This window comes from Corvus hawaiiensis, chromosome 3 (genome assembly GCF_020740725.1).
Source record: "Corvus hawaiiensis isolate bCorHaw1 chromosome 3, bCorHaw1.pri.cur, whole genome shotgun sequence".
NCBI classification, from domain to species: domain Eukaryota; kingdom Metazoa; phylum Chordata; class Aves; order Passeriformes; family Corvidae; genus Corvus; species Corvus hawaiiensis.
The window spans coordinates 65,612,918-65,622,841 of record NC_063215.1 but is presented as its reverse complement, the minus strand read 5'-3'; the positions used below and the strand labels follow the sequence as shown (position 1 = coordinate 65,622,841).

The 9,924-nt window shown below is 43.6% G+C and overlaps 1 protein-coding gene across 4 annotated transcripts; it reads left to right on the top strand.

Annotated features, from left to right (window-relative positions):
- Positions 1-543: 543 nt before the first annotated feature.
- Positions 544-4,754, top strand: ABRACL (ABRA C-terminal like). 4 transcript variants are annotated; one of them, XM_048299599.1, is made up of 3 exons: positions 544-616; positions 2,968-3,034; positions 4,201-4,754. In XM_048299599.1, exons 2-3 carry the CDS (start codon positions 2,974-2,976, stop codon positions 4,383-4,385), a joined length of 246 nt encoding a protein of 81 aa, XP_048155556.1. In that variant the 5' UTR covers positions 544-616; positions 2,968-2,973; the 3' UTR covers positions 4,386-4,754. The 4 variants fall into 4 exon arrangements, with proteins under 4 accessions (XP_048155556.1, XP_048155559.1, XP_048155557.1 ...); XM_048299602.1 differs by lacking the exon at positions 544-616 and adding an exon at positions 729-923; XM_048299600.1 differs by lacking the exon at positions 544-616 and adding an exon at positions 833-914.
- Positions 4,755-9,924: the final 5,170 nt, after the last annotated feature.

Sequence of the window (9,924 nt, the reverse complement as noted above, 5' to 3'; positions counted from 1 at the left end):
AAAAAAATAAATTGCATTCTTTCTGCAGCGTAGAGTGCAAGGACATGGGTGCTGAATGGAAATAGAGATACACTACAACACAACTTTATCGAAAGTAAATGGTGTTAACCTAGCTCGTTCATTTTCCTTGGAAGGAGAACTGATTTTCTAGGAGAAAATAAATGTGGGGGGCCTAAGGAAAGTGGCACGATGTCACCCGGGGAAGCCAGCAGAGATGGGGCGCATGGGGCATGGTACGGTGACGGAAAGTGACTAAAGCAACACGGTGAATTATTAAAAGCTGATCCACTGGCAGAGAGGGAGCTGCTGACGGGCTGGCCTTGGAAGGCGTTTTACCCAACAAACTCACTAGCGCCCTTGCCGCGGGCACGGCACGGGGAGAGAGGTCCCGGCACGACAGAGGGCGCAGCAGCGCCAGCGCGCTCCCACAGCATCCCGCAGGGGCCGAGCCCAAGATGGCCGGGAGCGCCGCCCCGGGGCGGTGGGAGCTCAGCGCGGGGGGCGGCGCGGCCCGGCGGGGGCAGAGCTCCCTCCGCCCGCCCCTCCGCTCCCGCCCCGCCCGGCGCTGCCCCGCGGTTCCGCCGGCTCCGAGCGGCCACAGCGGCGGCGGCATCGGGTGAGTGGCGGCGGGCGGGAGCGGGTGGGGGACAGCCGTCCGTCCGTCCGTCCGTCCTTTCTTCCTTCCTCCCCTCCCTCCAGCCCGGGGAGCCGTCCCTCCTTCCCTGCGCTGCGGGGGCAGAGGCTCTGCTCGGGCACTGGGTGCGGCTGCCGCTCGCCCGGGCGGGGCCCGCTTCCCGGTGCTCCCTGCGCAGGCGGCGGCGGGAGTCGGATCCCGCCGGGGTGTGGGAAGGGAGCCGCGCTCTGCCGCCCAGCGCGGTCCTGCCGAGGAGCCATCAGTGCCGGCAAGGGGACAGGTCGGCGCGGTGGGTGACAGATGTGTGGGTGTGTGTGCGTCTGCTCGCAGCGCTTCGGCGCGTTTGCACCAAATAGGGAGAAGTTTAGTTTCCATACCACGTACTGCCTTGCAGCAGTGTATTGGCATCAGAAATTAAATTAGAGTCTAATAGTTGGTGTGCACCTTTGACAGTTCCTGTGCTGAGTATCTACAGTATAAGGCAAGTAATTAAGTTTTGAAATACCGAGCATCCCAACTCCTTACTCATGCTTCTCTGATCTCAAAAGTCTTGCCTAATAATGTAGAATTTAACTTTTTTCATTCTAGATACTGCAGTTCATATTGATGGTGTACATGTATGAAAATAATTAGAAATTAACGTGAATTTAAAGAGCTGAAGGTAAAAAAGAGCCTTTAAAATGAGAAGAACGTCTTCAAAGAGGAGCTAATTATGCCATTGTGATGACCAATATCAGAACTGGCAGTCTGACAAATAGTGAGAGTGTAAGCTTTCTAATAGATGGGTCATATTTTCCTTGCTGACTTGATCTATTTAGTGCCGACTCAAACAAAATCCAGAAGTTTGTAGAATTCACCTAAGGCAGTTGCAGCTGTGCAGCCTTGCTGCCTTGCCCTAGGTAGTGGTGGTCCATTTGCAATGTCACCTGTCAGTCTGCTGCTGTTCCTGTGCACTAGGGATGAACCTGTGGTTTGGTTGGGGCTTTGCATGAAACCCGTGCTGATAATTAACCTTGCTCAATTTTGCATGTTAAAAAGAAAAAATTTTTGCATGTCAATTTTGGATCTTAAAATCAGACTCTGTTGCAATGGGTTTTTTGCCTCTTGGATAAATCATAAGGGTTCAGGAAGTGGAACTGTGTTGCTCTTACCTATTTTAATTCAGTAAGAAAGGAGGGGAAGCTTTTCTCTTAGGAAGAGTTTGTGATGCATTCAGATGCTTATTTTTTAACTCCACTTACATACTAGTGCAGAAATCCCGGTTTCTTGAACAACAGAGTGGGTTTCAGTGCTCACTGAACCCCTTTTAGCTAGCTCAGCTCCAGAAGCTCTCAGTGGCTTTTGTTCCAGGCTGCATTGTTGGCACCCGTGGAAGCTGCATTTGATGGTTTGCTTTGTCTGTGGTGCCTAGTTTCTTGTGCCTACCTTAATCCCGGTTTTTGCTTGAGGAGTTCAATGTCTAATGGTTTCATTGTGTTGATGCTGCTTTGCACAGCATAGGTCATAAAACACCGTTCAGGTGTCTGTAGTTGTTAACCTTGGACACTATAGATAGATAGTGTTTTGTGTGACTGCAGCGTTGCCATATGCTGGGCTGCCTAAGGCTAAGCTGTTGCAAGGCATTGGTGTACATTGGTGCAAATTGCTGTGTTTCAGGGCAAAGGGGTGCCCAGGATATGTTTGGAATTATTAGTAGATTTTCAGGATCACTATGAAAGGCAAAAACATTAACTGCCTCAGGTCACTTGCATAGTTTGGATCAGTTCTGCTCTCAGTAGCAGGTATGCAGGAGCTGCTGTCCTTACGGACACCATGTGTGTCTGTAACCAGCAGGATGCCTGCAGTATCTTCCCAGCACATGTAGAAAGCTGTGGTGTGGTTTAAGAAACCAAATCTATCACGTATCCCAGAGAGAAATTCAAAGGCAGATGTTCCATTTTAATTGAGGCCATCGATGGAAAGTTGCCCCTGAAGACCTGTGATGTTAAGGAGTTGCTCTGATTCTGTGGCAGCTTAAGCTCATTCTTTAAAACAAACAACCCTCCTTTTCCTTGACCTTCCCACATCTTTCATATTTTGAGATTGGCTCCTTATATTTGTGTATAGAATGTAACAAGATTGTAACTTCTGTTCTCTTCCCTTCAAATGTGGAGGTGCAGAGGCTCTTCATCTGTTCAAGACTAAAATCCTAGATTATCCTGTAGTCATGTGTCTCCAGGCTCCTGGGATTTTTGAAGTGTTATGACATCCCTAAAGAACTGAGAACACGGCAGAACAGTGCAAAGGATTTACAGGATTCCTAATAACTTTGTAAAAATTTATTTTACTTTTAGACCACAATGAACGTGGAACATGAAATTAGCCTCTTAGTTGAGGAGATTCGGCGGCTGGGAACCAAAAGTAAGTATTGTAATGTCTCTGTACAGATGTAGTCATGTTATATCAAGCTATGAACTTGGCAAATTTAAATAAGCAGGCTTAGGTAACCTGAAAACCTACATATGCACTTAATGTTGAACTGTACAGTACCACCTATGTCCCATCCTTTAAAGTAGTTCTGTTATAAAGTTAAACATTTAAGACTCTGCAGCAGAGAGGATGTGGGCTTGAAGTCCTGCTCCCTGAATCCTGAATCAGCTGCAAGATTCACGTTTTCAATACTTGCTACAGTCACCATAGAAGAAACTTGCACCTCCTCCTTCCACTTCCTTCCTTGGTAACTTCTCTACTTCAGAATTCATGCGTTTCAATTCTGCTGATGATTGTATTATTTGGAAGAAGTTGGTCTGTATGCCTAAAACTAATCCAGGAGTTGTACATGTAGTTCCAAACTTCCTTAAACTTGCTTAGAAGGTACCTTTTTTCCTTAAGATTGTTTTTCATTGCTAAAACTCCTTTCTTTACAAATATTTATGCAGTTTGTGGTTGTGCTACCTGCTCCTATATGTCAGTTCTGGTGCCATTTGTTCAGTTCCACTTGTTTTTCAAAACCTAAATGGATATGTACATCTTGCATTTTGTATGACTGCATCTGCTTTTTAGGAATAACACAACTTTAAAATATATTTTTAAATTGTTGCTTTGTGTGAAAATTCACATTGCAGCCTTTTCAATGTGAACCTCAAATACTAATGAGTGAAAAAATTGTGAAAAAAATATTTTCATGTATGGTTTAGATTTAGGTTGGAGGAGCAGGGAGTTGGACTTGATCCTTAGGGGTCTCCTCCAATTTGAGATGTTCTAGGATTCTAGGATTTTAATTATTTAAAACTATTTTCCTCCAAACACTGTGAAGAGGTTCAATAGCCTGTGCTTGTCATAGGTTTCAGGAAGTCATCAATAAAAGTAAACATAGCAGATATGTGGTCCTCGATATGAGTCTCTGGAAGGAAAGGCAAAGTTAGATTAGGCAGGAGTTCTGCCTACTGTTTATCATCAGCATTCATAATATGATCCCAGAGAAATTGGGAAACAGAGTGGGGTTTACTTTCAATGTTCTGTATGTAACCTTATTTCCCCAGTACTCTCCTAACTTGAAGGAAATCTACATTATGTCTTTTATTTAGATGCTGATGGACAAGTGAGTGTGAAATTTGGTGTGCTGTTTGCTGATGAAAAGTGTGCCAACCTCTTTGAAGCCTTGGTGGGAACGCTTAAGGCGGCAAAACGACGGAAGATTGTCACCTACCAAGGAGAGCTGCTTTTACAAGGTGTTCACGACAATGTGGATATCATGCTGCTGCAGGACTGATGCAGTGTTTCAGCTATGCATTAATGGAATTGTTTGAAACAGTGATTTGCCACATCCTCTTAATAAGGCTGATCATTCTAAGGCATTTTAATGTATTTTGTATAGCTTTATAGTCAAAAGAAAACTGTCCTATTTTGGAAAACATTCCCTTTTGTAAGTCTTCCTAAAATGGTACTGTATGTGAGTAATGTAAAAGATGCCAGATCTTTTTCTCTCTTTTTTTTTTTATTTTTTGTTTTTAAATCTCAGGTAATTCTCTCAAATGTCTGGTGGTTATTTTCAACATCTGAAGAAGAGGACTGGTTATTTAATGTTTACAAATGAAAATGTGCCATGAAAGTATAAAATAAAAGCACATACTTAAATTTGTGTTATTCTTACTGCTTTGGTTTCTCTTTTTATTTGCAATCTGAAATGAAAGCAAACTGAATTCCTGCAAGGAGCGTATTTCTGAACAGCTGGACTGTTCAGAAAACAGGACAGTGAGAGAGAAATAATTTTGCAGCGTGATTCAATAGAAGAATGACTGCCCTTCGGATTGACCAGACTGTGCACAAAAAGTCATGAATGTTGAATGTACCTCATTCATCTGTGGCAGTGTCATATGCTTTCATTTTCTCGTCTTCTAGACTTGTGAAGGAAGTGGGTGAGGAGCTCCCTGAATGCTTTCATGCAGTGTTAACCGGAAGTTAGTACAGCAGCTTCAGGTTGTGATTCTTTTCCTCACAGAAGTCCTACTTTCTCCGAATCTCTCCAGGCAGAAAGTAGGAGGGCAGCGGAAGAAAAAAGCCCTTTTGATTGTTTTCTAGCTTACTGCCAATTCTTTTTATCAGGTAAAAGTGCACCCTCCAGTAGGGAGAAAGAGTTGCTGCATGAGGAAGGCAGCTGTGGGTAAGCAAAACTGCTTCCTGCTCTGTGCTTACGCTCCGCAGCTGTAGCTCTTAAAGTTGCAGGATGGGTGAATTTCCCTTAGCAGACTTTTACAAGTGCAAAATGCTTGAAAAGCATCTCCTCATTTCCAGATCCAGCAAATGTGTGCATGGTTATGGAATCTGTACAAAGCTGTGTAGTTCCAGCTGCTACCCCTTTCATCTTGTTTTGCTCTGCTTTGTGCAACAGGAAAACAACTTAGATCCTGTGTGCAAACAGATCTGGGCTGCCTCTGCCTGTGCTGGCCCCAGAATCTGGAGAGCAGGGGAAGTGATATGCAGAGAAACTTGAGCTGTCTGGGTCCAAGCCAGCTGGACTGGAGGAGCATAGCAGGAGCTCAGCACAGCTCATTGGCCCCAGTGCTCTGTCACTCTGGTGCAGCACTTCTGCTTCCAGACCTGAGCTGGCGAGTGCCTGCACACCTGTGCTCCACAGGCAGAAAGAAGGGGGACAGAGACCCAGGCCTTCTGCCAGAGGGGTGAGACCAGACAGCTCTGTGTTGCCAGATAACCACAGATGTTTTTGCTTCTGCTTCTATTTGCTGCAAGCCTGAGTCTGGTTTGTCTGGATTCACAGAATAGCCGGAGTATGCTGACAGATACCAAGTGCTTTGTGATTCTATGAGATGCCCGTTTTGGTACTGAGGGCACCAACCTACCCCAGCCAGGAAGTAGTTCTCGGTACAAGCTCTTGACAGCTCCTTAAGTACTGAAGGGCTCAGCCGTGAAAATTCAGTAAAAACAAAACAACCAAACCAGTAAATATAAGGCTCAGCGCTGAGTTGGAGCCGAGACAGGACTAGGAAGAGACCTTTGTCTCTCTTATTTTAGATTTATCTTAACAATACTAATAAAAGTGCTCAGGGCTTCTGGGAACACCATGTAGAAAGAGACAGAGAAACTTGGAATTAAAATAAATCTGTAACAATCAGAGGAGAATGTGGCTTGTGTACTGCCTGGGGCAGTTGAGTTTCATTTTCTCTCTGCTTCTGAAAGCAGGAGAGGAACAACAGGAACAAGGATGTATATCCAAGGATTTGCACCCAGTACAAAGTTTAATCCAGTATCTACTGGCCTCAGAATTGTGTAGGGTTTTCACTTCAGGTTATATATACAAGCACTGTTGACTTTCTATTTTTTTTTTTTTTTTTTAGAGATATTTTTCAGAGTATATAAATACTAACATTTCTTCCCATGCATGGGACCACACATCTGTTGAGGAAATAATTACCACAGCAAATGGCCTGGACATGAGATGTAGTTCCTGGAGCACTTGACACAATAAGAAAAAGCTGGGGGGAGGAACTACCTATTTCTATAAACAGTAGTACAATCAGCGCTCCACTGCGATGGGTTCATGATCTTGCCAGCTGTGGGTCGAAAGGAAGTTTGCAGGTCAGCCAGGAGCACCAGTCATTCCAAAATAGAAAGTAATTCTGACTATGGGGAAGTATGAAGAATCAGAGATTTTTGACAACAGCATAAGAGCTATCAGTAAGGCTGTTACCTGCCTGCGATAATGCCGGGAAATTAGCAAAAGTCTAGCTTGACTAATTCAGTCTCCATCTTCATAAGATCTGAGAGCATGGTGGAACCTTGAAGAGAGGTTAGATGAGCTTCAGGCAAATCTAGCTAATACAATTTGTCACCAGTGCATATCTTCAGGTGGGACTGTTAGAGTAGCTGAGGGAGTGGAGTGTGTGCACCCACACTCACTCCTCTCAGCTGTTTCCATACAAAATCCAGTGACTGGAGATAAACGTGCTTTTCAAAGGAGTTTTAACTAAGCTGTGAAGGTGCTGAGGTGCAGGTCTGCATAACCTCTTGTGGTGGGTGGTGACATCTTAAACTTTGCAGCTATTTCTCTTGTGAGCATGGTATTTTGGGGTTTTTTTTCTTGGAGCATGAGCAAAGTAAGGGTTGAAATACATGCAATACTGTCATTTATGTGCCTCTCACATTGGAATGAATTTTGAAAATTCATGTTGTGTTTTTCTCATTCCTCATGTCCCCTCCAAAGCTTTGCTGGAGATATTCTTTCTGCTCCAAGGGATTTCTCTTGACAGCAATGTCACTTTTGCCATTCACACCTGTGTAAAGCTCTGCCACGAAAAAAACACTTAAAGGAAAGAACAAGCAGGAAGTTCTTACATACTGAAAACTTCTTATATTGCCACTGATACTTAGAAGGTTTTTTAAAATTACTTGGATGTTCTAGAAATAGGTTGAGATTCTCCTCTGCTCCAGCAGCACAAAATATAAGTATGTTTAAACAGTTGCAGAGCTTTTGGTAAGATGACACCACATGAACCAATTATTGTCACAGGACGGGCCTTATGGCTCCATACCAAAACACTAACCCTTAATGATACCTTTGTATCATCTCCACCTAGTATAAAAAACAGTTCTAAAAGTTTGTTCCACAGTCTGCAGTATAATTTATGTTCAGCATTACTTGAAAATCCTTTGTCTGCTAACTCTATGATGGGAATCATGCTTTCAAGAACTTAAAAAAAGCCCAGCCTGTTTCTTTTGAAAATGGGCAAAGTCAGTAATTTTGCAAAATTCATGTGATCTGCCTTTTCTCCCAGCAGCAAAACCCATACCAGCTTAGATCTCTTAACAATTTGATTTTCAAGGCAAGATATCTTCAGTATTTTGATCTGAAATGGCATTCTCAAAGAAAATCAAGAGCAGGTTGAAGAGCTGCTCCAGTGCAATGATTTCCAGGAATCTGTGTGGCCCATATTTCCAGGTACCTCTGGTTTTACAATAAGTTGAATGGGTTATTTGAGGTTAAGTGCTTGACAGTGTTTCTAGAAAGCAGTGTTTTTAACACCTAGTTACATAAACTGCTTAATGTAAAATTATTCTAATAAAGTTTTCCTGAGGGTGGCAGTTCAGTTTAGTTCTGCCACTCTTGAGTACAGCTTTAGCCACAAAAGCACTGCAGTGCGTATTTAAGCAGCCAAAGCCAGTCTGCTGGCACATATTTTGAATAACACACCAGAAGCAGCATTATCTTCTGGCGTAGCCTAGATGTCATTGCAGATTATGCTCATCTCTGCAAAAGCACCTGAGTGACTCAAATATCAGCCTGGTAACCTAGAGAGGGAGTAATTTGACCTACAAACGCTCTCCTGCATCTTGTCAGATCAGATCCAGATCAAAACTTCTTTCAGAGAAATGCTCAGAGTCAGACCTGAGCATTTTCCAGTACAGCATTTTCACAAATATAGCAGCATTATGTCCATGACCTTGCTCCTTTTTGGAGCTCCTTCCTGCACAGCCACTGAAAGCTGAGTGACACTGAGAGTTTTGCTGCCACCTTGCCATGTTTGAAGCTGTTCTCCAGAGAGGCCAATAGTGTGTACCATGTAATTGTATATGCATACTATGCGTACTTACTGCTACAACAGGTACTCAAAACCTGACTATTTTTTCTCAGTGGGAAAACACTCAGTAAAATGACAATTATGTTTGAATGGGAATATAGTGATCTGAATTTCCTGGGCTTTGCTAAGTCTGGTAAATGCCACAGAAGATTATATTAGTAAAATTGATCATCTGTATCTGCAGAATTAGGTCTTTTGCGAAGTTTTGGTAATAGAGGACATATTACTGCCAGGTCTTTATTAGTCAAGAGGCCTTGGTCCATCTCTGCAGCTAATGTTCTAAAAAGCTTCCTTTATAAAATTTTATTTTGGAGCACAGTATGATTTTCTTGGAAATCTGCTTTCAGTTTTCTTAGGGAAAAAAAAAGAAAATCAACAGCAGTTGAAGATGCTCACCACCATTCGTCAGGACTTCAGCACTACGTAGCAGTTCACAATGAAGTCAATACAAACATGGAAATAACTGTGTTGCAGGTAACTTCAGTGGCATTGGAATATTTAAATTCTCGTATGTGACATCTTCAAGGTACTCTGGTAGCTCCAAGTCCACAGACACCTAAGGTTTGACCAGAAAACTTTGCTGGGAACCTAAAATCATGCAAACCTTCCTATACCCAGACGCACTGCCACCTTGTCTCCATTGAACACCAAAGTGCCTGTCTCAGACATATGACCACAGGGAATCAAGACACACATGCCCAAAGTCCCCCAGGATGTGTGCTGGCAAGCAGGGACACTGAGTAGTCCTTAGCTTTATACAAAAATGTCTGTAATTTTCTCCTTAAGCACCCACTAAGACACCTTTCATTATTCTGATGAATGGTTCTGGCCTGAAGGGGGTGGGAGCATCAGCAGTGGGTGGGTGGAGGTTGCTGCCAGGCCCTGCATGGCACGTGGTGTGCTAAAAAACATGTCAGCAGGTGAAAAGAAATTGCTGTGTAGAAAGCTGTGCCTCAGGCTCCTTGGGAAGCTGGTCTGTGCTTCTGTGTCAAGCAGCATCGAGGTTGAACGGCTTGCTCAGAGCCAAGAGTGGGATTCCCTAACCCATGTCTTTGTGTTGTGGAAAACAATGCCCCTCTGTGTGCTTACATTTGCATTGTGTTCTACTCAAGCACGCCCAGCCAGCTGGTCCGATAGCAGGGAACTGCTGTAGTGGGACTTCTCAGAATTGTTTTCTTCTCTATGAACACTTTTGGCAGTTTATAAAGTCATGGA